General features: G+C 48.2%; 1 protein-coding gene and 1 long non-coding RNA gene across 4 annotated transcripts in view; both read left to right on the top strand.

The window, feature by feature from the left end:
• The window catches only part of GRAMD1B (GRAM domain containing 1B), an 81,072-nt gene that overhangs the window by 8,338 nt on the left and 46,509 nt on the right, over window positions 1-26,225 (top strand). For 2 of the 3 annotated variants that reach the window (XM_035555749.2, XM_035555746.2), the window contains exon 1: window positions 12,436-12,713. The exons of the other annotated variant lie outside the window; for it this stretch is intronic. In XM_035555749.2, the coding sequence (XP_035411642.1) occupies window positions 12,691-12,713 (23 nt within the window). In that variant the 5' untranslated portion in view covers window positions 12,436-12,690. Of the gene's footprint in view, window positions 1-12,435; window positions 12,714-26,225 lie in introns of those variants that run through there. 3 annotated transcript variants of the gene reach the window in all.
• Window positions 14,529-16,147, top strand: LOC126913555 (uncharacterized). The gene is made up of 2 exons (XR_007709107.1): window positions 14,529-14,662; window positions 15,247-16,147. It is a non-coding gene; the product is annotated as an uncharacterized LOC126913555 (long non-coding RNA).

Below are 26,225 nucleotides of genomic sequence, written 5' to 3'. Positions count from 1 at the left end.
CTTTTAGGGATGTTGCCTCTGCAGACCAGCCTCTGGCTTTCATCTGAGCTCAACACCCATGTTTCTTACTGGGAAGAAATCTGGTAGCGCTGCTGATCTTTGAACCGGTTTGTCTCCACACATTCTGGGAACCATGGGATAGCTGGTGTTAACTTCTACCTGGGAGCAAACAGTCTGGTTCAAGAGAAACTCTGGCTGGTTAATTCTGGACACAAGGACTTCATTCTGGCTATTAACAACCTCAAATTCTTTTAGAGAATCGTTCTTTATTCTCCCAGATTTTTACACCTTATCCCATAGCAGCTGCAAATTCAGCAGAGCCTTGCAGGCGGCTGTGCCTTTAAAATTGAATCGCCTGTGATAGAAGAAATCTGAGAGCAGAGAAAGGAAACCTGTGCCTCTTGCGCAGAGCAAGCTCTTTGGAGATTTCTCCATCGCTCTGCCTTCTCATCAGCCAAGTCACTGCTGCTTCCCTTTGGGGCCAAACTGCAGAGTAATAGCAGTAGGAGCCATCCCAGAACCGTCTTAATGGTGACATTACATCTTTCCACGGTGGACTCTGAGGTCACCTCTCGGTGCTGCTTTCTCCCCAAAACTCCTGTGCGTGTGTAAACAAGCTGGGATTCCATCTTTTGACTCAAGAGCGTTCTGCTCCCTCGCTGCTGAAGCAACTTTCTCAGGTTGCTGGGGAGCACTTTGGCACTTGGACAGACTTCCCTCTTTCTGCAGATGACTGTAACCGTGTGAGTGCTCACTGTGACCTCTGCATTTCTTCTTTTCCCTCTCCTCTTTCCTTGTTTATCTTCCCATCCATTTCTTTCTTGGCCTTTGCAGAGTATTTGTTGTGCATTTCGGTGATAAGATGGCAGCATGCGTCTCCCCGCCGCGCCATGCATCGTAACAAGGTCAGGTGTTACAATCTGTACTCGCCAAGGGCTGTCCTTGAGCCCCCCTGCTAGACCTCTGCTTTTCTCCTTTGCTCCTGCAAGTTTGACCTAAATTTTGTCCTTAAGCCCTCTCCACTGTTTGTTCTGCCTTCCCTCTGAAGTACCCCACCCCAAATCTTCAGTTGTGGTGTGCTGTTAGCTGCTCTCTCTCCCCCTTAACCTTTTTCTTTAAATGGCAGTTGCATGGGCCTTGCTGGAGGGGTATAGGTCTATTGGAGTTCCAGGCATTGTAAGGTGGTAGCATTTCTCTGCTGTGGAAAAGGATCCTCGCTTTAGGCTTAGCCGTGTAAACGTTCAGAATTCCTTATGTGAGCCTCATGGGCTGTTGCTTTACCTGTGCAGCACCTGCCATGCACCCGTGCCCTCAAACTCCGAATCTCTATTCTGGGTTACCAAATGAGGGGTGTGTGGTACTTGGTGGGATGTGACGCAGCGAGATAAGTCATCCTCTGTATGGCTTTCCTAGTTGCAACCCATCATCCTCTGTTCCACCCTGTTGCTGCAACTACTGGAAGATCTCTAATGTGTAGGAGCGTGCGCTGGGGCTGCAGGGGGCTTCTACTGCAGGGCTGAGATGCCTCTGTCTGCAAACCAGAGGCTTTTGTCCAGGACCTGAGTCTTGAGCCACTGCTCAAGCTTCTTTTTCTGATCTTCTCTCTCAGGCTTCAGAAATAAGAGGAATCTAGGACCTTTCTTTTTCTTTTTCTCTCATGATTTCCATCGTTCTTGTAGGTTTTCATTGTTAAAGCCAAAATACTGTGGTGCATGTTCCTGCCACAAGGTTTCTCACTGTTTACCTGAAACATCTGGGGTTAAATTTTTTATCCAGGAGAGGATATTGCATTAGATGTTCCATGGGTGCAGATCAGATAAAGGCTTTGTTTCTCCAGTGTGCTACCTGTGTGCGTCTATGGATTATCCTTTAAGCAGTGCCAGCCCAAACGCTCAAGTTTATACCATATTTAAAGATTTAGCTCACTGTACTTGAAAGACTATTTAGGATCCAAAGTGTCTTGCCTGTTAGACACCCTGAAATTCTCTGATTTTGAGAGAGCAGATTGTTAGTCAGAATATCTGGACTTAATGAAAAGGGAGATGATCAGCCCATAGTGTTTCTGTCCAAGATAATGCAGTCTTAGTGCCTTCTCCTTGGTGGTTGCATGTTAACTCGCGATGGAAAGTAAAATTAGAAGGCGGCTTTTAACTTCCTGACAAATGCAAATGAAGGAGGGGTTTTGTGGCATATGAAATGTGCCATGAGTCATAAAACTTGCTGTTGTTAGCCTGCCCCTTTCCACAGTGAATGAGCCTCTTTTGGGGGTGGGAAAGGTTATTGCACCATCTCGTGTAAATGGAAGGCTGAGCTCAAACACATGAGACAATGAGGGGAAAAAGATCCAGAAGGCGTTGTATGAAAGCAGCAGCCCTCTTTTGTTATAGTATTGCTCAAGAAAGAAGCAGTAGCAATACGAATTGTCCCAGTTTCTCCATCTTTCTGATGCTGCTGATCTTTCTAGGGAATTATTCTCTTTTCACCTTTTGATAGAGGAGCTTCTCTCTGGTCTTCTCTTCTGGGATAGCCAAAGCTCTCTCTTCTGTTGTGATGCTCTTCTGCCTTGCTCTCCTTTCCAAGACCTGAAGACATAATCTGCATGCCATAGCAAACTACTCATAGCACAGAAAGAAGTGGCTTACTTGCTACATGCTCTTTCTGTTCTGTACAGTATGACTACAGCTCCCATGATGCCAGGAGTGTGAAATGCATATTTTATTTCTGGGAATGAAGTCTCACGTGACTTCCCAGCTGCTGCAGCAAAGAAAGAGTCCCTTCTGAGATTTTTCCCTGGGAAATGGAGGTGTGCCCTAGCTTGCGGATGCTGTGATTGCATCCGACAACAGAGGTTGTAGGGCTGCATGACACTGCTGACTTCAGGAAGGACTCAAGAATTTATCCATCTGGCACATTTTCCTGGGGATCTGTACCTCTCCACTAAGGTGCCTAACAGTTAAACTACCTCTTTCTTGCATTCTGCCATTCTTCATAGCTGTTCTCTCTCCACTTAACACTGCTGATTTTCCTCTAGTTTGTCATCCCACTAGTCCTGTCGCTATCAGGTTTTGTCTTGCTTGCACATTCCCCAGAGGCGCAGTTTTTGCCTGCTGCCCCCAGCTCCTGCAGATCTTTTCTTACCACATGGCAGAATCAAACTGTAGTGCCCCTGGGGGCAGCATGCTGGTCTCTGTGCCTGCAGGTCACAGGTTTTCGAGCCAACTGATGTTTCCATTGTGTGGTTACGTGAATAAGTAACTTTTTCCGTTATTTGCTGGATCTCTGAGGCAAGTCGCTCTGGTTAGCATGAAGCTGGAGCTGTGATTCCTGGCCAGTAGCAAAGCCCTGATGGTGTGTCTGTCCGGGGATGTCCCGGTGGCTGTGTGAGGCTGGGCAGTGACACTTGCAGGTAGTGCCGCTAACAAGCAACAATTTCCAATTTGTAAGATAGCTTTAATGAGGCAATTACAAGCACATACCCCAAACTAATGTGACACTATTGCTGTAGCTGTTCACAAAGCTTTGGATTCTTACCCAGCACTTGAGTGTGTCATACTGAGTCGCTCGCTTCCGAAAAGCGGACTTCCTCAGGAGACATTTCCTGTTTGCTGTTAAGTTCATGAGCTATTACACCCTGCTGGAATTTTATAGCCACTGCTATAAAGAGAGCACAACATGGAAATTCAGCTTCTTCTGAAATGCGAAGCTGGGCTTTACTGGTTCTCTAGCTTAGGATTTGCTGAAGGTCCTTTATGAGGCAGGCTGTTCTGTCATGCTGCTATGAGTACTCCTGGCAGAATGCATGTGAGTGAGTAAACTGCCACCGAGGGACTTGGCGGCCCTCTAAAAGAGGGGTTGGAGAGCAGGTTGTCTGCGTCTGCTGTTTGTGTACCTCTGCACTGCATGCGGTACACTTGTAGTACTACTCTCATTGGTGTAGCGTGGGAATGATTTGGAAATCCGTCCAGTGCTCACCAAGCGACAAGGATCATGATCCTTATCCCAGTGAGTAAAACTAATGCAGGTGGTGGTGCTCTTTGTGCATGGTGTTGGGGCAGGCTGAAGATGGATTATATCCACAGCAATGCTTGGGATAGAGGTAGACCTGAATGTGTTTATACTTGAACGAATTTTCAAAACCATCCTACTGCATCCTATGGCTGATGATCTAGGTGTTTTCATAAGATGGGGTTTAAGTCCCTGATAAGAATGGGGTCAGTACATTTGAATATGCAAAATAAAAAGGTGAAGGAATTGTAGCAGCCTTGATTTTTCACAAGCAGATGACTGTGTGAATGCACTGCAACAAATGCCAGAAATACACCAGTATTTGTGTATATATTTAATATAGCATGGAATGTAATACACTTAATTTAATAAAACCCTGCTTTATGGGGTGTGTGGACAAGGAAATGAGTATGGTTTTGCAGAAAGCAGGTAGCTGCCCTTGAACACATGTGAACTGTTGGGTGCATTGAGGATCATCTGCTGGTGCCACCGGTCTGTGCGTGCTGTGCTGTGTGCCGGCCGTGTGCCTGAGCACGCCGTGCTGCACCGCTGTATGAATAAGCACTTTCAAGCAGAGCTGTTTCTAGCCCTCTGAGGCTCTTAATTTGACTGAGCTCTGCAGTGTTTTTTTTTTTTTCTCTTCCCAACCTTCCTCTCCCTCCCTCCCTCCCGGCCAGGGTTGCTCACGTCTGTCTGCTCTGCTCCGCTCTGCCAGAGCGCTCCGGCCAGTTGCGTGCGGCAGCTCCTGGCTGGCGAACAGGCTCCAGGCTCGGTTTCTGTAGGGAAGCAGCCAGGAGGAGCCTGCAGGAGCAGGGAGGGAGAAGCTGGGTGATGAATGGGGCTGGGTGAAGTCACCCTGCGCCGCCAATCGGGGCCGGCCGCAGCCGGGCAGGGCCTCGGCAGCTCTGGGAGCCTTTTTGACGCCGGGACAGCTTTACCTTGGAGGATGCTCTGCTGGTTTCAGTCTGAGCTGAGGGTGTGCTCCTCCAGGGAGTTCCTAGTTTAGGCCCAGTAATTTCTGAGGGTTGTTCTGAGGTGAGTGTTCTCAGTAGGGTGCAGATGGCTAACCTCCTCTTTGCATTTTGCTCTGCACATGTTCATCTCTCTTTACGTGGTCTGTTTCTGGCACGCTTATTTTTTTTTGTGGCATCGCGCTTCCACCTGTCTGACTATCCTGCTCTCACGCTTTCCTTCCAGAAGCTGCCTCTTCCTTCCCCACTGCCCTCTCCTCCCTTGCCCCCTGCACTGCCCAGACCCACTTGCCGCCTGCCTTTCTCCTGACTTGTAAAGCACCCACTTGGGGGGCTCTTTGTGCCCCTCTCATTTCCCACAGAGTGAGAGGGAGGAAGCAGCAGGGCCTTTTCCCCGGGGGGGGCACAGGTTGCTTGCCTCCTCCCTGCGGGAGCTCAGACTTGAAGCTGGGAGGAGGGAGCTGTCTGTTCCTCAGCATCCTGCTAGAATTTGGGGTGGTAGCAGGGGTTTGGGGGATTGTACTTGGGGGGGCTGGCAAATTACTGGATTTTGTGCCAGACTCAGTCAAGAATTGAATTTGGGACCATCAGGTTGAGACGTCTTTCCTCCCCGTTTTGGGGGCAGCAGGGAAAACTTGGGGCTAGCTCTTACGTGACTCGCTTTTTCTCATCCATCTGTCAAATTGTTTGTCTTCTCTTCCACATCCTTTTTTTGACTCTCCCTTTTTCTCCCTCTCCTTCAATGGTCTCATTTACTGGTAGGCCAAGCAGAAAACATGGAGACGTCTGATATGGCGACAGCAAAGGTAGGATGGAAATGCTGCCGGCCTCACTGTGCGTAAGTGGTTTCGCTTGGCACCTTCTTACTTTGTCACCCTTTTTGCTTTCTCCAGACCCTTTCCCCCGATGCTGGGAGTGGTTCTAGTGCTGGGGTTGACGACGGGATTCGAGTTCCAGGAAGGAGTTGATATTGTGGCTGCAGACTCTATATGTTACTTTTCTTGTAAGGTGTGAGATAAAATCTTCCTGCCCTAAAATATTGATGCTCTAGGCCAAGGTGGGGATGGGGGAGAGGGAGAGGAGCCTGCATCACTGTCGGTGGCAGTTTTTCCTTTGCCCAAAGGGAAGCCGGGGCAGAGCCGGGATGCTGCAGCCTGCTTTGCTGCTCGATGTTAAAATGCCGCTAGAGGGTGCTTTAGGGGCAGGTTCCCACTCTGAGCCTGTCTGGTGGAGCAGAAAGGCCTTTTGGCAGCCTAATTATTTTTTTGGAAAGCATCTCGGGGGGGAGGGCTGGGTGAGAAAGTAATATGAGCTTATAGATGCATCCGCCCTTTGCTGCGAGGCTTCTCCCTTGCCTGCGCTGCTCGCCTGTACCAGGCTGCAGGTCCTGCTCCCTGCAGCTCCGCGGGTATGGAGATGTGTGCCCGGCACGGCTTCAGTGTGGCTCGGAAGAGCTGGGGAGCACAAAGCTGCCTCACCCCGGATCATTGGGTCTCATGGTTGGGGTTCACAGCAAACGGTTGTTTTCTAGCACGAGCCTGCCGCCAGCGTAGCTGCACCTGGCGTCAGAGCAAGATGAATGCATGGGGAAAGTCTGCAAACATATCCCGTTGTGCTGTTACCTCAGCAGCCCATGAAACTGAGCGTGGTTGAAAAGCTGGAATTTGGAAAGGGAGGGAAATGGCATTAGGAGTTATAAAATGCTTCTGAGCCTGCTCTGAACGGGACGCTGTAGCACAGCAGTGAGGCATCCTGTGCTCCAGGAGGTACCGGTTTCACCTGGGGTAATTCCTTGGTTAGAAAGCACTGTGCTGCTGTTCAGATCATAGGGCTTTTTTCTAAATCTCAGCTAGAATTCACGTGGAGTAAACAATTTCCCTTTCCCCCCTCATTTCTGCTAAGCAGGGCGTACTTTCAGTTCCATTTCCCGCAAGGCTGCGTGCCCCTGGTGAACAGCTGCCCTGCTTGGCCCCAGGACCCGGGCTGCATGTCAGGGCAGGGTTTGTGGCTTTGGGCGATCGTTGTGTGAAGTACTTCAGGGTAAATGTGCCTTTACAGAGGTGGAATCCTCACTGCCACGTCTGTGCAAACTTCAGCTGCGTGTTGCTTGGAAAAAGCTGCCACTGCAAAGCCTGAAGGGCCAGTGGCACTGAAACCAGCTGAAAAAGACGCTCAAATTCAATTCTTTGTCATTTTGGGGTACTTTTCTGTGTTGAAAAACAGATATTTTCAATCAAAACCAACAAAGTCAGTGTGAAATACCTTTTTGTCTGCACCTGCTTTTTATAGTTTGTTTTCAGTTGAAGGAAAACACGATCTAGAGAGATGTTAAAGCAGCATCTTGGTGTGGAGATACTGAAAGCCTAGTTATCTGTTCAGGAAAACATCTTCAGAGTGGAAAATATATGTAGTTTGAGCCTTCTAAAACAGATACAACTTCAAAAAAATGCCATTGATGTTCAAATCATAACTATATAGATTTATTTGGATTTACACCACATCAGATGATATTTAGTCCCCTATTCTTTGTTGAAACTAGACTTCCATCCATGTTTTTTTTCTTGTTTTGTATCTGTATTACCCCAGTTCTGGCTGATGTGGAGCCTCCGAGGGATGCTGGTTCATCTTGCTGGGGTCGCCCTGGGCTAGCAAAGAATTTGTGGAGAAAGCCTAACATTTATTTTTCTCAGCCTGAATGCTGAGAGCATCCCCGAGACGCAGCAGCAGGGTGTTTCTTACTTCCACGGCCTCTCTCCATTTTGTTGTGCTGCTGCTTCCTTTTCTGCTGGGGCACCTTCCAGGGTACCGCAGGGACTGGCATTTCCTGGCGCTCCAAAGAATGGTCCTGGCCTTAGCCCATCAAGAGCAGCGAGAGGCACAGCTTTGAGCAACTTCTAGCCTGTGGCTCTGATCGCAGGGCAATCGCCCTGGAACTGTTGGTGGAATCGAACTTTTTCCCCCTGTGTGCTGCGGGGCACCTTGCAGTGGGATCATGACGTCCTGGCACCTCCCATCTTGGCTTATCTGGTACCTGGCTATGAAAAACAGGAGCCCTGCTTGTTTTCTCCTTGTTGCCTTACTGAGAGCCAAGGGGAAAAGTAATTAACCTGTTAGCAAAGCACATGAGCGCAAATGATGCTAGAATGCTTCCTGGGAAAGCATGAATCACTCTCCAGGTAATCAGCTACTGGAAACGTGGGACATAAATCAGCGAGATGTCTGTCATTCCCCTGACACCGAAAGGCTCCTGTTTCTGTACTGCGAGTGGAAAGTTCTCAGACATTTCGGGGTGGAAGAGGTCATAAAGCACCTGACTTACTTGTTCCATCTCGGAGGGATTGTGTTTTGCTCACAGGCTATGACTAGAAGGTGAGCGAAGCCAGAAAAGATGCCCATGTACAGTACTTCAGAGCTGGTGTTTTGAGATTTCTGTGGCTTGTGATGGATAGCAATCCCTGTCTCAGCAAGGACCGGCAGAAGTAAAGGCAAAGGGGAAAAGGACAATGGGGTAATGCAGAATAACTAGCTGGTGAGTGAAATTCTGCTGAGTATTAAATGCTGTCATATGAATTTCAGTAGTGGTCCCTGCTTCCAGCTCTTACCCAGGCCCTGGCAAGGGAGGTGACACAAGAGGTGATCCAAAACTGTGTGGGAATTGCCCCCTCCTTGTGGTCTGACTGGATCGCGGGAGAACACCGAGACCTGGTTCACTGCTGCCTGCCACCTCGTGCAGACGTGTTGGGGAATGTAGAGCACTGTCCCATCTGGACAGCAGCATTTGGTGCTTCTTTCATCTGAGCTGGAGATCAGAAAGAAAACTTGGCTTTTTTTTTTTTGTTACAGCATTTTTTTTTTTGTATTCATGTGGCCTTGAGAGTTTATAGTTACAGGTCAGGAAAATATCCGGTCTTTTTTCTAAGTCCTTTTTTCCTGCTACTCAGAATCTCCAAGTCTTTCTTCGCTTTGAGAAAGTTCTGCGGGGTTTTTTACTTTGTTGCTGTTTTTAGTGTTTGTGTGTGCTGTTTGACTTCCTCATCCTGGCTGGCGTGGAAGCAACCAGAAACCCCCCGGGAGGCTGTGTTTGTGGTATCCTTGCTCTGGACCAGAAATATTCAAAAATGTTACTGGCGATAGGCCAGGATCCAAATTATCTTATTTAGTCCCTGTTGAAGTTGATGGGAATTTTTGCTTGTGGGGAGAGATGGGATGAGACAGGGCAAACAGGCACCATGTCAATTTGTTTTATTGTTATTTGCTGTTTCCATGTAGTAACTGTGTTTGTAATACTTGCAGTCAAAAATGAGGTCCCTTTCTTAATCATAATTCTATTGCAATAAGGAAATAATTTGACATATATTTTACAGCTAGAAGGGAAATTATGAACATCTGATCCAACATCCTGTACGAAGGGCAGTCATTGTGAAAATATACATATGGCTCCATGTGGATAGGTCAAATACAAACAAATACAAAGAGGAAAGGAGTTAGGTATGAGAAATTAATTAAAAATGGGTTGAGATGGTGGGGGGAAGGTGATCTGATGATGATTGGGGTATGGAAGGGAGATGAGAACACAACACTGAAAAAGATGTGATGACGAGTCAACAAATGTTAGGACGTAACTGAGGGAGGGGTGAAGGTGGGATAGAAAAGGAACGGAGAAGAGGAAGGAGGAAGCTGGTGTAGAGAAGTGTTGCTTAGCAAGAGGCAGATTGGCTTTTGGCATGGGCACAGGTGGCAGGCAAAGGGCAACAAGAGCCACAACTGCAGCACCAGGTGGGCGAGAGGAGAGGACGGTGACTGAAGAGAGGCGGCTTACAAGGCACTCGTCCGCAGTGCATGATCCTGCTGCTCTGGTTAAGCTTTGCACTTCAGAGAATGCAGCTCCGAATGCTTCAGGTGGGCTGCTGTTGAACTCGGTGTTGGTTATGCGAGGTAGCAGAGGCCATGGTAGGTGAGATGTAAAGGAGCCAGCAATATCATCGTGTTTTCAGGGGGTTGTGATTGTTAATGCTGGCCAAAAAGACGCCCACTCTCAAATTTGTTTTCAACTACTGTGCTTGTTCTTAAAAAACCATCAAAACAAAAGTGAAAAGTCATGTTTACACCACTACTTATACTATTTTTGCCATTTTTACCATTCATGGGGAAAAATAAAAAAAAAAAAAAATGCCAAAAGAAGAATGGCTTGGGGAAGTTCTTTTACATGCAAAACCTGGTCATCAAAGATCAGCTGTATTCACTCACAATCCGCAATCCACTGCCATTGAAGATATTACAACAATGTAATGGATGTCTCCTTAAAACGTGTAGTGTCACAGATAAGTGAAAAGGCACAGAGGCTATTGCCTAGCTTCAAACCAGAGCTCTGTGGCAGAGCCAGAAGCTGCTTTTGATCTCTTCAGGCCCCGATTCTGCCCGTGCTGCCTCTCTGTTTTCCCATTTTCCTGGTGTACGGGATAGATGCTCAAGATGGAGTAGGTAGATGACTTATCTGGAATTCAACGTGCGTGTGACTAAGTATTCTTAGTGCTGCAGAGGTGGACAGGGTGGCTGTGCATAGCCTACCTCTCTTGATATGTACATATGCTCCTTTGTTACCCTGTTTAAATTTTAATATCAGTCTTTTCCCTGGAGTGGTTGCATGCACAGGATGGAGCAAAAAGGCAAGGGCTTGCCTGTGCAGTGTTAGTTGGCCCAGGTGGACCAGTCAGGTGAATGCAGAACCCAGGCCGTGCCCAGCAGTGACAGTGGGGTCGTGCCTGGGGCTCCCCAGAGATGGTGGGCGACCCACGGGCCTTTCAGCAAGGCTCCTGCTAGCTGAATTGTGGCAGTGGTGGCAGCATCTGCCAGTCCGATGCTCCTACAGACACTTTCTCCTTTGAAGTGGTCGATTTCCTTTGATAATTTCCTGACCTTCACATTATTTTGAAAAAAATACGTGATTGCTTATCTCTTAATACCTTTCTTGCCTGAGCTTTGATTTCCAAACATGTGACTGCAGCATTAGCCTGTCCCAGATTTGCAGGTCTCCTGACCCATTTTACAGCATTGTGATTTGCTTCCCTCCTTGACAACCTGCAGGCCACAGCTGTGCGGCGTTTCATGGAGGAAAGTGGCTCTGGACCCGGGATGAGGCCAGGCCAGGCAGCTGACAGAGGCCGGACCTGAGGAGGGTTGAATCTGAGGCTATGTGGGGGTGACATTTGAATCTCTCCCCCACCCTGTTTGTGATGTTTGGAAGTGCATGTGCCCAGCTTTATGGCTAGGTTGGCTGGGAATAAAAAGGCATGCTGCAACTTTTACGTCCAAAACAAACCCTTCAAGCTTTTGTTTCAAACATTTGCTTTAAATCTTCGTGCCTGCCCCTGCACAGGCTGGGGGCTGGAGGATGCCCTGCCCTGGCTGTTGCACTCATCAGCGTGGCACTGACTGATGGAACAAGTGTTTGGGGAGCTGCTTGCATGGAGTTATTAGCACAGAGATGAGTTTTCCATTTTACACCTCCCCAGAATGACACTTCAGTGTCACCTGCAAAATTTCTGAACCACCAGCCCCCTTGCTGTGCTCCTGTTTCCTTTCACCTGTGATTTTGAAATGCCCTGGGGTGCCCAAAGCCCTACAACAGTGATTTCCAGCTCAGTTCAGAACTGGAAGTTGGCTTCTGTCCCTCTGTTCACAATTCAGGAGCTTCATTCACAAAAAAAAAAAAAAAAAAAAAAATGGCCCTGGTGCTGTTCTTGAGCACCATGCAGAAGCACATTTATTGCTTCGTGGAGGTGATGTGGGCATCGTGTTATCACTGCCCTCTGGTGTGGAGGACAATGTTCCCAGAAAGCTTTGTAGGGCAGAAAGGAGCCTTGGGACTTGTACCCACGGTTGGAGGGGAACGGAGGGGAGGCTAGGGGTTTATGGGGGTGATTCTCTATCATTCCCTTCTGACATGAACTGTAGACGGGGATAGGGTCTCTCTAGCTGTGGCCCATGACTTCGTAAAATAATGACCATCAGTTTTAGGAAAGTTTTAAGCTGCTATTGTCTTTTCCCTTTCACCTCACTGCTCTCTTTCCTCTGTTGCTGTTGAATTGTGCTGAAGTGCGGGAGATGCTGAGGGTGCTTGGAGCGGGGGGGCTGTGGGTTCAGCCTTTACCCCCCCCCCCCATCATTTCAGGGCATCATTTCAGTTACTGGGAATTCCTTAACCCAGGGCCTGGGGGCGATGCACGGCACCCCTGGGTGCCAGGCTGGGGCGCAGCAGCGTGCATCCCCCTCCCGCACCCTAACTCGCAATCCCCCCTTGCGGGACCGGGGTCGAGGACCCCGGGGGGGGGGTCGAGGACCCCGGGGGGGCCGTGGCAGCCCCCTGCCCTCCTCGGGGGGCTCCTGCCCGGTCCCCCCGCGGCCGGGGGCGGGCCGGCCGCCGCCGCACATGCTCAGCAGCAGCAGCAGCAGCAGCGAGGGGCGGCCGGGGCCGGCCCTGCGTGGCGCTGCGGGTGCGGGGAGCCCTGCACCGCTCGGGGGGGCACCGAGGGGACCCCGGGGGGGCCCCGGGGCCGGGAGACGGCCTCGCCCCGCCGCGGGGGGCTCGGTGCATGGGGCTCGGCGCCGGCCGGGGGGCGCTGGGCGGCCGGGGCTCCCGCACCATGTCCTGGGAGCTGCGGAGCGAGCAGCGGGCAGCCAAGGACGCGGGCAGCGGCGTGCGGCGGCCGTACTGATGAAAGGCTTCAAGCTCGCCTGGTAAGAGGGGAGAGGGGGGCGAGGATGCCCCTCGCAGCCCGGGGAGGAGGCGCCCGGCTCGGCTGCGGCATCGCCGGGAGGCGCCCGGGGGTCCCGGCGCTGCGCCCTGTCCGCAGCCGGCCCCTCTCCTCCCCTCTTCCCCGGGGGTGCGCGGGGTAAAAGCAAACGCGGGGGTCTTCCCCCAAAAGAAGGGGGTGTGAGGGCTCCTGTCCTGCCTGCGCCCAGCGGCCTCTGCTCGCTGCTCCTCTCCGCTGCTGCTTAGGGGATGCTCCGGCGGCTCTGGAGGCTCGGGGCTGGGAGGGGAGCTCCGGGGTTCCCGGGGGACCGAGCTGCTCCTGGGGTGCTCCCGGGTGTTTTGGGGGAGAACTCGGGGGGTTTGGACAAGCAGGCAGTGAGGGAGGATGTGTGGGTGCAGGGCGATCAACAAAGCTGCGTGTATATCAAATGTTTGCATGGCAATGTATTTTTTTTTTAATAGGGGTACGTATCTTGCAAGGGTGGGTAAATATAGACATATATAATGTATGTGGGTGATTCTATGCATGTAACATATCTAATAAACTCGGTCGGCAAAGATTTGTATAAAATCTAGACTATGTCAAAACTATTTAGCTGCAGTAAATAGTCTCTGAATTATTAAGATGAAATCAATTTCATTAGAACTTTATCAGATGGGAATGGTTCCACGGTGGAATGTGACTTTGTGATTTGGTTTGAAATTGCAAAGTGGATGACAAGAAGGACATGAAGGCCTGTTTCTTTTTCTTAATCCTTTTTTCTCTATAATGAAAAAGGAAGCAATCACAGGAATACCAGCTTCTCCCTGAAGTCTGCTGTTTCACATCAGTTCAAATTTAGTACTTTGAGATCCTTGCCTGTAAAGTGTGAGAAAACAGCGAAGTTATTTTTCTTGTTTGCTTTTATTTATTGTTGCTATTTTTTTCTGTGAAAAAAAAAAAAAAGCACTACAGCACAGCACTAGGAAGCATCTTGTACTGAGCCCCAGGGGACGGACTAGAGCCAGGGATGACTCAATAGGTCATCTCTTTTTGTAATTTCTGTAATTTTGTCTTTTATTTAATTACAGTTAGAGCCTGTGTGTACACAACCATATGCAACATAGGGTATACAAAAAGCATAACTATTAGCATTTGAAAATCACACTTAATTCCCCCCCCCCCCCCTTTTTAAAAAAAAAAGTCCAACTCCTGCACTGATTTGCTGCTTCATGTGGTATGCTGTTGGGCTGACGGGTTGCATAATAGCTCGGCGTACTACCGGGAAAGCTGAGCGTGTGTTATAAATGCCGGGATCGCGTGCATCTGCAATAACATGGCACCCTGCTGCATTCAGCTCTCTGCCTACCCACGAGCAGCGCTGGACGTGTTTGTTACTCGTGTAACCGGAGCACTTTGGCGCACCCGGTTCCATCGCAGCGTTTATGGTGCTCAGTGTCGGAGCCGCTCCGTTAATCTGCTCGGACTTCAGAGCTAAGCGAGCGAGGCTGGCAGATGCGGGAGCTGGATGGGGCCCACCAGATTGCTGACGTACCGGGTGGAGCAGTCGCGGTGTTTCGGCAGGTGACGCTCTCCCCTCTGGGCTGCCTCTGCTGCGGACTCCTTGCGAGGTGCTTGGGGCCCTGCGCTGTCCTGGCTGCACAGGGCCAGGCAGCAAGCGCAGTGGTGGACCTGAGCAGCTCCCCTGGCTCTCCTGGAAAAATGGAAGAGTGCTAACGAACCCTGCTTGTCCTGCATCCTCAGCACCCCCCTTCATCTTCCTCAGAATCCCGGGGAAACAGGTGAACTGTTTGGATTTCTTGCCTAATTTAATAACAGCATACAGCATCTTGAATCTTTGCAGTGGTTGTTCTGTTCCTCCTAAAGAATGTCTGGGATGTTGACACAGAGTTTTATTTACTTTGTTGTGCTGCAATGTCCGGGCACCAAAGGGTGAGTTAAGGATGTTGTTTAAGCCCTGGGTCACCTCTGTGCATGTTTGTCACTGCTGGATGCCTTGGTGTGGTTCTAGAGGAGCACGGGTCTGAGCACAGACCCCAGAGTTCTCTGCTGTTTGTCTTCTTGGTTATGATATCTTGGTGTGGGTTGTATGGCCTCAAATACTTGTAATGAATTACTTTATAGGGTTAGTATTTATCTAAGGAAAAAGGCACATCAAACAGATCTGTTGGTCCTTGCTTTGGAAGTGGTGATTGCAGTCCTAGATGGCACTGCTGGGGTTAACGCAGGTTTCCTTACGGAGCAGCTCTCAGACAGACACACGATTTCTGTCTGTACCAGGAAGGGCAGCAGCACAGGGCCAGAACACTGCCAGCAGGAGCAGCCCTCTCTGGCCGTGGGGACATGTGCATGCTCTCACCTGCATTTTGACCCCTTCGGTTCATGTGCGGAGCTGCACGAGGTGACATTGTACATTTTGTCGGGGGTCCTCCGGCCACCCCTGAGTCTCGGTGCGAGCCTGTTCTGGCACAAGGCAGCATTGCTGCGATCTAACACAGTGTCATGCGTTTTTTCAGTCCACCACCTAATTTTGCCCAAAATGATCTCATCACCATCTGGCGCCGGATCCCGGCATAGCTGCGTGCTACGGAGTCATCGGGCTGCCACGGAGCGCTGCGGTACCGCAAGATCCCGACGTGCAACTGTCACAGCGTCATGACATCAGAACCGGGCTGTATCGTGTCATGACACCAGGCCCTGATGTACCAGAGCAGCATCCCACTGTTATGGTGCAACATCCTGGTACCAGAAACGATAGCACAGTTCCCTGGTACATTGTTATCACGCAATAATGTCCCTTTGTCTTGCCTAGTGGCTTGCTTCCATGAGTCATTTTCATGTCACAACGTAGCACTCTAACACAGTCGCATGTTGCGACACGGTGTCGTGACAGAGAACTTTTGCTCTCAGCCTTGTCTCATCGCTCCTTAGCATGCCTGTAACAAGCCAGGCCCTGAGCTTGGAATCTGGGAAAGGCAGGCACTACGACAGGGGGACGGGCCCTCCTTCCCTCGCAGCGCTGCTCGCTGATATTGTGCTCCCTTGTCAGCAGTTTGGGAAGTTCCTAATCTAGCATAGATGGGTACTACTGTGGATCTTCTCCGAAAAATAAGAATCAAATGACTAAAGAAGTCTTTCAGGGACAAAAGCAAGCTGGTAGCTGAACTTGATAGCTCAACTTGACATCCCATCACTAGGATGCTGAGCAAAAGTCTGCTCTTGGGAGTTTTCTTCTTTCCAGGTTCCTTCTGCCTTGCCTGTGCTCTTCTGTTGCTTGGAATATTTCTGAGTGCAAGGACCTGCTCTGTGAAGCCTACAGAGAAAATAAAGGCCAAAGGCTCTACCTAAAAATAAATCTGTAATTCATTTTTCTGCTAGTGCCTGTGGGTGAGAATAAAACCTCTCAGTGTTCCAACACCCTACTTATCTGAAGGAAGGATCTATTATATAGTTGTGGGGGTGGGATGGGAACTAGGTAGGGTTACAGAACAGCAGAGCTAAAATTAGCAGTTGTTTGATGTCAGGGAGCAGTGAAGATTAACGTTAGGCGGTCTCAGTTATGCATGCTGTAAGGCAGCCACTTGAGGGCTTCTTTGTATCCAGACCGGGAGGGACACCTGCCTCTTCAAGGAGCTCTGTCAGGGCCTCGGTGCCGAGGGGAGGGGAGGGGAGGAGAGGGGCTTCATCAGCCGTCGTGACAGTCCTGCGTGGCTTCGTCCTTAGTATAGTTCTGCAACTTCTTTGGAGGCTGAAGTAACAGGGTAGGGAAGCGGAGAAAGCAGGAATGCTTCTCTCAGTTACAGAGAATTTGTACTTGCTGTTTTACAGTAACCTGACAAATGTGGGTTTTGGGTGTCCAGGATTCTCACCTCCCTAATTACAGAGTGACATGATGCTACATAAACAGTTTTTAATTTCATATCTATACTGCAGAGGCTTAAAGAGCTACCCTGTGCAGTGAAAATGAACTTAGTTCTATTGCAGTGCAAATTAAAGGTGAATTTTAAAATCAGTTCTTCCTCAGATTTTTTGGAGAAAGCTAGGAGAAGAGTTCAGCTGGCATTGCATAGTTGTGTCGTTGTGCACATGTGTGTGTTTGACCTTCACGTTACAGGTTAAACTGTCATGTTTTGGTGTGCTCTGTGTTCACCAGGTCTTTTGTCTCTACCTCTTTTTTTTTTTTTTTCTGTGCTTTTTATTCAAAAGGAAGAAATAGATGCTGATAATTCCCCCCCAACAACTATCAAAGCTGACCCACATGCGTGTAAGTTATAAATATGGCTCTAACATTTGGAAGCAAGAAGAGTTCCCTCTTTATACATTCTGCAAGCGGATCTGAGGAATCAGAACGTTCCCATTTGCTGTCGATGCAGTGGGAAGAGGGAACCATATTAATAGGTCAGTGTCTTTCCCTGCCTCCAGAATATTCTGAAAATTTGACTGAGCCTGTGACCATAAAGCACAGCCTCTCTCCTTTCTCTCAGCAGGAACAAACGTTGTGATGTGTCAGGTGAGTCGAAGAAGAACTTTGAACGGTGTTGGTAGATCAATTTTGTAAATGGCTTCATGGCACAATAAAGTGATTAACGGCAGGTTTGGTGCTAATTTATCTGGGCTTTCCAGGAGTGGGAAGTGATAGTAAGCAGTTAAGAGCCTCGTCCAAGTGCACTAATGTCAAGGAAAAAACTTGCATGCAATTCACATGGCCAGACTGTACTCACAGTCAGTAACCGAGCCAGAAATAGAACCAAGATCGGCTCATTTCCAGTTTGTGTCCTGCCCTGCACATTGCCACGCTGAATTAATACCTTCAGTGGTAATATGGTAGAAAGTACAAGTGAAGTGACTATTTTAGTAAAGAAATAAAATAAATTACAGTGTAAGAAGACTATTTGAAGAAAAACTGACTGAGTCATTGTGAAACCTTTGATCTGAGATTTGGTTTGCTCTAGTTCTGTGTGATGATAGACTTGCAGAACCTACCCTTTACTGTGTCTTTGTTTGTTATGTGGTGTGCTTTTGGCATTGGATTCTGACTAAAAATTGGATAAACATCCAACATTTTATTCTCCAGTATGTATGTGCTGACTGAAACCTCTTCTGAGGGCAACGTGACGTATGCCGTGAAGATGCTGCGCCCTGCAGAGCTGTGCTGCCAGCACCCAGAATCTCTCCCTCAGATTTCTCCTTGAGCTTCAGATTATTTTGGCTAATTGAATCCCAAGCATTTGTTTCATTCAAATAATTGCCTTTTCTGCTTCTCAGATGGTAAAATCAGCTTGCTGTCTGTGTAGTCCTTCAGCAGCCTCGCAAATGTCAAGTGAAGGGCAAACTGCTTAGAACCATTCTGCAATTCTGCCGCCGCTGCTCGCTCAGGGCCTTAAGTTGAGATGAATGAGGCTGCAGCGTGGCTTCTCCAGAGAGTCTTCTCCTCACGTATGCAGGAGGAAAAAGCATGGAAGGAGGTAAATGCAGTCACGAAGGGGTTATGGATAACATTTAGAAGGTGCTGGCTGCTTCTGTTAAGGTTTAAATGTGGAGCTGAGACTCTTGAGTGCTCAGTCCCTTACATGAGAAGCAAGGTCCTGGCTTTTGCAGCTGGAAGTCGGGAGAGGCCAGTTTTATGCCTGGATCTGTCCCTGCTGTGTCACGATCATGCCTCTGCCCCACTTTCCCTGTCTGCAGAATGGGGCACGCCAGTCCACTCCTCCCACTGAAGCAGTTTGATATTTACGTGTGGCAAGTGCTAGAAGGGGCATGGTGAACGCTCTTCCGGAATTTGTGTGTGATTCATCCTGCCTGACTTAATGGTTCTACTGAGGTAAATGGAAACGCTCATAGATTTACAATTTCTGCTCGATCAGGGTTATTCTGTTCAGGAAGTGGGCAAGGTCAAAGCCTGAAATAGCCAAGCATTGCCAGCAGAGCTCTTGTGGCATGGTACCAGCGTCCCGGTCAGATCTCTTTTGGTTAATCACATTTGCCGACTGAAATTCCCCTTGGGAACAGGAGTCTTCTTCACTCCGTGCTCTGAGCTGGTTAGTGGTGTTCCTGTGGCCTACTAAGCAGATGCCAGGCTTATTCTTGATCTCTGCATGCATCTGATTTCAGCCCTGGGTTTGAAGTGCAATTTAATAGCAGACTACCAGTATGTTGGCCAGTATGATACTTATTACGCACGGTAACTGTTAATTCCAGTATTTTGAGTCTGGTAAAAGTGAATGGTATAAATTGAGGTATAACAGCATCCAAGTATAAAATATCCAAGTTCAGTAAACAGTACTTCAGACTAAAACAAATGTTCTACATAAATTGGTAGCTTTTCTCTTCCTTCTGCAAGTTATTTGTGCTCTTTCAGAGCCACGTGCTGAAGGCAAGGTGGTGGAACCTTCTCCGAGCTTCTGCTTTACTGAAGTTTTCCGTTCGGCCAACTTTAGGTCTGTGCTGGTGTTATACTTTCCTTTTAGCGGTGGTTTTCTCTTTATAACCATTTTTCCTGACAGAATGCTGTCTGGCTAGCCAAGGGACCTGGGGGTAGGTGTTCTGCCTTTTTTCAGCTAACATCATGTGATGGTGTCACAGCCACTCTACACATATGGCAAGGGTGCAGAAAAAGAAGGATTTTTGGATTATTTATTTTTATTTTTATTTTTTTTTGTTGGCAAGAGGAGATACGTATTTGGGGTATCTATTTTGAATAATTTCAAACCACTTGGAATATCAGGTTTGGAGAAATGTGGTTTGACCACACCTAATTTCAGGCCTTGGAACTGGGAGGAGGAAGATGGAGGAGAAAACAAGTTGAATGAAAACAATTTAGGGGAAAAGAAGGAGGTATATATTCAGGAGTAGCGAAGATGTGGTAATTTAAAAAAAAAAGTCCACGTATGCACATAATATAAGGCACCAAATTAGCTATGGGGGGAGGAGGAAAAATGACTTGTTTATCTTTGGTGTAGAGAACAGCTCTCTCTTTAACTAGAATCATTCTTTAAATGCAATACCCAGCAAACAAGCCTGGCCTTAAATGACGGTAGGAAGAGATGGTAGAGTCCAAGGATTCCAGAAGAATCATTTGGAAGGTTTCATTCCTCTCTGGTGTAGTGATGATACACGAAGTGCTGTGAATTAAAAGGCTTGCCCTGGAGACAGGCATTTTAGAAAGCTGGTGGAAAGCTAGAGCTGTAATTTTGGTGTATTTCTGACCCTTTATGAATAGAAATAAAGCAGATACATGGGTCTGAAAGAAGTATTCTTTGCTTGTGAGGAGATTGGGTACTGTGGGTTTGCAGTCCTCAGAACTGCCATTTATTTTTTTTGGATCTGTCAGCAATTAAGAAACAGTGTGGCGACATGGTGGCCTTCACTCTGACGTACATTTTAGGAATGAGGTTTGGGAGATGAACTGTTCCTTATCTTTAGGCCTTGAAAGAAGGTTTGTGTCTGAGAGCTGGAGCTCAGAGTCTGACCAGTGCTCAGTGGCTGGGTCAAGGCAGTGAAACTACAGCATTGCTTCAAATGCCTGCAATATTATTTTTCCAAGCTTTCCAACAGGACGAACAGGTTCCCCATGGATTCTTCTGAGTTTCAGGTTGACGACAGGTAATAGCAGAACTGATTTTGGAAGTGGATCTAAGATTGTGGTGTTTTACAATGAGAGAGGGTCTTACAAATAAGTCTTCACTGCGTTAGGAGATTTTCATGCGCACCCTAAGAGGCCGACCATCTGTGTCCTGAAGAGTTTCCAGCCTCTAAGGCCAAGACAGACAAAGGGCAGAAGAAAGGAAGTGCTAGTAGTAGCCTTGGTTTGCAGGTGAGGCACAAAGACGTTAAAGGCTATTTTACAGTTAACATTTATTAGAATAGATGTACTAGAAAACTTCCCTACTGGAAGCTTGGCTTAGGTGAGTAAAAGAAATGTTATAGCTTAAAACAAACTGTATTGATAAAAGCTCGAAAGAGAGCAACCTGTATTGATCAGAGATGCAAACCACCCTACTACATCCCCTGCATTTCTCATCCGTGACTTGCCCAAAGTCACAAGTTGAATCCAGATTGCCCCAAAGCAACCTATATCTATGTCTTGTTTGTAAGGGTAAATACCATAATTGTAGTAAGGACGTTTATTCTTTGAAGGATCACAACCCAGATTCACAGTCTTAAAAACTTCAGATGGTTTTAGGTGGAGCTTTGCAAGACTTCCCTCATGAATCTCAGAATCATCAGATAACGTTTCACTGGAAGGCTTCGCAACTGACTGCTAATACAGCAAGGCAAAAGAACTCTCTAAATCGTGATGCTCAAAAAGCCGTAACACTTATCCAGCTGAATGTAGACTTCTAAGGACTCTTGTATCACTAGGAAACAGCAGTAACCAAAAAGTTACTGAACTGGGTTGCTGCCTATTAGGAAAATGATGGAAAGCAGAATTAAGAGAGAGAGAGACTGCAATTGAGTCATTGATCCGTGCCTCTGCCAATACCACGCAATTCCTTGTTTTGCCTTTATTAATGGTTACCCAATGCTGTTTAGAAACATGACAAGTGGAAAGGGTTATACCGCTTCTCTCATTCTCTTGACTGCAACGACTTGCCTTCAGCCTAGTTTTTTCCCCTCCATTTACTTTCATCTCATTGCTCATTGTTATAAAATCTTTTAATACGGCTTCCCTTTCTCCATGGTATTTACATTCTTCAAATATTTGTTGACTACTTTGCTTTGTTTACCCTTCAAGTGTCTTTTCAAAAATGAGCCTCCTGAATAATGTGATGTTTTTGTTGCTTTCCTTTGAGCTTACTCCTGTGCAAGAACATCTTTCTGATTATATGGCACCCCTGCAATGAAGTTCCTGGTAGAGATTAACTGATCGTTCACAGCAAATACTTCATCAGCTTCCCCAAGCTATGATTGATCAGACTGTGCAGCTCTGAATCACATTAGTCTTTGCTGCTCCTCTATCATACTGCAGGAGCACATCTCATTTGCTTTGTGCTCGTACCCTGCACACCATCAAGCTGCGCTGCTTTCCTGCTTTTTAGTTCTGTGGCTTGATGCACACGCTCTCCTGTAGCCCTGTAATGCCAGTTTGGAGTAGGTACAAGAGCAAGAGCAGTGGCAGGATACTCTGCATGCTTTGCCTGGAAGAGAATCAGTCACAGTCTGTTTATTTTCCTTGTGAGACAGGCTTCTCTATGTGTGTGTATCCAGGTTTTTCTGTGCATGTTGATATACACTTTCAATATGAGTCACATTGTTACCTTCTGCATTTTCTAACCTTTCTGTAGAAGATGGCCTTTCAAAGAGTTGATACTTGGAAATACCCATGTGTTGAAGGCAATTATTTTTCCTCTTGCTGGCTGCACTGCCTGCTGCTGTGTCGGGGAAGTAGATGGTTCGTGTTGTGCCTGGGAAGGCTTGGAGAGGCTGCCCGGTGCCTCCGCGAGGCGATGAGTCGGTGTGTCCGTAGAAATGACTAAGTGTTCAGAGGAGAGTGCTTTGTGGGAGTAGGAAAGTTGAATTTAGAGGTGGTTAGGATGCTTAGGTCAGTGCTGACTGCTCCTTTGTCGTCACAGAAGTTCTCCCTGGTGCTTTTTACAGCGGGGAGCACAGGGATGTTTAAAAAAGCGCCGCTCAAGTGTCCCTGCAACGTGGTGTGGGATGCCAGGGATGGGCAGGGATGCGGCGAGGCTGTGCCGGGGCAGCACATCGGGTGGGTAGGAGCAGGGGAGGACAAAACTGAGGAAGCCCTGGCATTTCGGAGCTGTCATCGGTGCAGAGCAAGGAGCAACCAGGGTTAACCAAGCGCTGGTGATGTGGGCTGCGGGGCATTCTTAAAGAGACAGTGGGTGCTTGGCGTTCCAGTGGGCAGCAGCCGGCTCGGATGCCAGAGCTGGTGGCAAGTTGCAAAGAAGGCTTTGTTTCAGCAATGCCAAGCTGTTATCAGAGCGGGGAATCTTTTCGTCAACTACTTTTGAGAACATAAAATGCATCGGAGCAGGGAGATTCGTGTGTGCTTTAACGATCTCTCCCCCAGCAGAACTGCTTCTGTCTGCAGCTTAAATGGTGGTTTCAGAGCCGGAGAGCAGAGGAGCAGGGAAGACACGCAGCTGCGCCCCGGGAGATGCGATGTGCTAACAGGTGGCGATGCGAGCCTCTAGCTCTCCGTTTGCCATCTCCCAGGCAGGCAGGAGGACTCTCCCGCGGATGCAGGTTCATTTGTGTTTGTGTTTGTGTGCGCTGAGGGGTCAGGTGGTTCCTCGGGAACAAGGATGCCCTGGCGCAGTGCAGGGCTGGGACGGGGAAACAGAGGGTTTGCCTGAGAGCAGTCGGGATGAAGGGGCTGGGGCTGGGAGGGGAGAAGCTGAGCAAGACTCCTGTGGAGCAGCATGTCCAGGCTTTGTGGCAATAAGGGCTGGACTGGGTGGCTGCTTAGGGCTGGTAGTGGGTTTGTGGGTGAGGCCAGCAGAAGACTGCAGGAATCTGAGACCATCCTGGAAGAAAGGGTCAAGCAAGGTTAAAAAAGTCAATTAGTGAGAGTGGGGATGAATCCAGTGTGTCTGAGCGGGTATCAGGAGAGGAGATCAGAGGTGGTTCAGGAGGGATGAAAGCAGGGATTGGGGAACGCTTTAGGAGGCTGATTTTGGTTGGGATATAGGGGTCGGAGCAGTGCTAACAAACGGGGAAGCTGCTGTAATTGCAGTGGTATTACATGACATAGATGCACACACTGCACCAGCCGATGCTGGAGAAAGATCGCACCTTTTTAGTCCCTTTTTCCTTCTTTTAAATAAATCTGCTCACGAGTCTGAGTTGTTCCCCTTCAGTGCAGTGTGCAATAGGGAACGGAGGGGATTTAACGAGTGGGGCATGTCTGTACCAGGAGACCGGGTGTAGCCCAGCCGCTGGCACAGAACAGCTGATGTGCATTTTGCTCTCTCCAATGGCAGCTATTGAAGCTTTATCCAGATGTCAGGGAATTCTCTCTTTGTGCTGAGTTTGCCTAGGGACAACACATATAGGGATTGCTGCCTCGTTGCTGGGAGCAGAGATGCATGTGGCTTTCTGGCGTTCAGAGTGGTATCCGAGGGGTGGGATTTGTGTGCAGTGGGTTTGAGGTGAAATTCTACTGCTGCTCGTCCCGTGCTGGCTACAGTCTCAGTGTAACTCAAGGTACAGTGGCGTGATATGTAACTCGGTCCTGAAGAGATAAGGAAGACAAACAGATAATGGAGGCAGTATTGTAATGATTCCATAGGGAGCTGTAATTAATGGCTGACCCCCCATTTCTATTGTTATTTGTCTTTGTATGATATTGTTACGTTGGTTAACCTGTTGTCCTGCTTTTCTCTTTGTCCTCTCTTAAACTGGGCACAGTTCTTGCAGCTGGGATGCACTCAGACCTTAGCAGCCGAAGGTGGCTCCCTCGAGTGCAACGAGTTTTGAAATGAGTACAGCCTCTTGCCCTCATGCTTTTCACTGCAGTGTTGAAGTCTTGCACTGTAGCTCCTCAGGGTGAGGGCTCTGACTGTCTGCAAGCTGGCCAGCCCTCAGCACGGTGCCATGGAACAAATAAATGCTGGTGTTACTTTTATTAGTGCTTGAGCTCAGAGACTGCTGCTGCTGTTATTGATGTGCTTGTTAATCTTCATTTTCAAGTACCCTGACTGCTGTATGCATTTTCTGTCAGTGCAGCCCAAGTGCTTCTGGAGTAAAATATGCAACACCTTATCATCAACGCACTACAACAGAACGTGTAATGGCTTCAGAGGCAAAAAAGAGATGGATTTAGTATCAAACAGAAGTTGGCAGGGGACTTAAGGATAGAAAAACGTAGACGTAGCTTAAGGAAGTGATATGGGATTTTTTTTAAGAAATGCGTTGCTTTTGTATGTGTCTTCAGTTTGAGAAAGTTCAGCGTTTCAGATGTTTCAAACGCTTCCTTCACTGAAATATTTCAGTTAGTTCTGCAGGTGATCAGCATGTACGGGGATGTTTCAACTGAAATTTTGATCAAAGTATTTCTGAAGCTACAGTTCTGCCCTTAATCACGAGTAAACCATCAGAAATTCAAAATTTGGCATATGAGAAATTGGCGTGATATAACAACTGCATAACTTATGTATCTCTCTGTCACATCAGCAATTGGGGCAGTCTTGCAAATATATAATTCACGAATAATATTTTTCGGAGTATTTCATTATAAATTAAAGACAGAAATTGTGGGAGGCCAGCTCAGGCAGCCTCCTCCACTGCATCATCCCAAGCCAGTGGTTTCCAGGCTGGGAGCTGTTGCCTCTCTGCGATCAGTCTGTTATTTGCTTTATTCTGGCCATTTGTCCTGACCTGGATGCAATGCCTGCCCATGCTGGGATGTGATTCTTTTGGTCTCAGTGCACAGAGCAGAGCTGGGCCTACAGAGAAAGCTTGACGGGTTCCCCTGTTGCTGTCCTTCCCTCCTCGTTTGCAGGTACCACACTGAAGCGAAGAGGGCTGTCAGTGCAGTAGACATCCTCATGGATAATACTGTTTATGAAAGTGTTACTGCAGGGATTTTGGGCAATTCCGCATTTGATAGCAGTGACTGATGAAGAAAGTGTCTAGAAAGGTCCTGGCCATGCTAAAAATGCTTGTCCTGCTTGTCCAGACTCCAGCTCTCAGTCAAACACTTCTCTTCTTGATGCTGAACCTTGCTCCGCGCACGCTCTGTCTTGACATCGTTTCACCTCTGCTGCTCTTGGCTCTCCACGTGCTGATTGTTGGAGCGTGGTGCAGAGCACAACAGGTAGGGCTCTGTTTCCTGGGTGAGGTGGGATCTGCTGCTCCTGAATGCCTGAATTCTGTGTGGTTCCTTTTGTGCAATTAAGGAGAGCTAATTAGCTCCTTTTAGTGCAGTCTCCTTGCATAGGTAGCTGACCTCTTGTTAATCCTGGATTAAGTTCTTAGTAAGAACTGGCTCTTTGTGTGTCCCAGTTAAGATGTTGACACTTTGTTCTCTCTCTCCTTGTTCTCCTCCTCCCCCTCTTCCTCCCCATGCCTTTGAGCACATGATTGCCTGCCTCCTCCCTCCCCCATACTGTAGGAGTCCCTGCGCTCTTCGCAGCCACCGCATCTTGCTGGTGAAAACGCTGCTGTCAGCTCAGAGTACTCTACCCAGATACTTGCTTGATCTGGTACCTGCCTAGGAGCCTATTTTCTGCAGAGGGAGAAGGAAGAGTTTTGGAAATGCTCCTTATCGCTTAATAGGGTGAGAATAGTGGGGTGTGAAGTGTAGCACCTGCTTTGTGTGCTGGAGGCTGGAAGGATGCTCTGTGGTCGGAGCAAACCAGGACCACGGGGCCCAGCCACAGAACCGAGCCGGCGCGGTGCCGTGCATTCAAAAGCAGAGTCCACACCTTTACAGTAACGAGGGTGTCAAGGAGAAAAGCAGTCTCTGTGCTGCAACATGTATGAGCAATACATGAAATATGTGCACAACGTTAATTACCATCCAGGTGCG

Source organism: Cygnus atratus, chromosome 22, assembly GCF_013377495.2.
Source record: "Cygnus atratus isolate AKBS03 ecotype Queensland, Australia chromosome 22, CAtr_DNAZoo_HiC_assembly, whole genome shotgun sequence".
Classification (NCBI taxonomy): domain Eukaryota; kingdom Metazoa; phylum Chordata; class Aves; order Anseriformes; family Anatidae; genus Cygnus; species Cygnus atratus.
The sequence above is the reverse complement of the archived record's forward strand: the minus strand, read 5'-3'. Positions and strand labels throughout refer to the sequence as shown.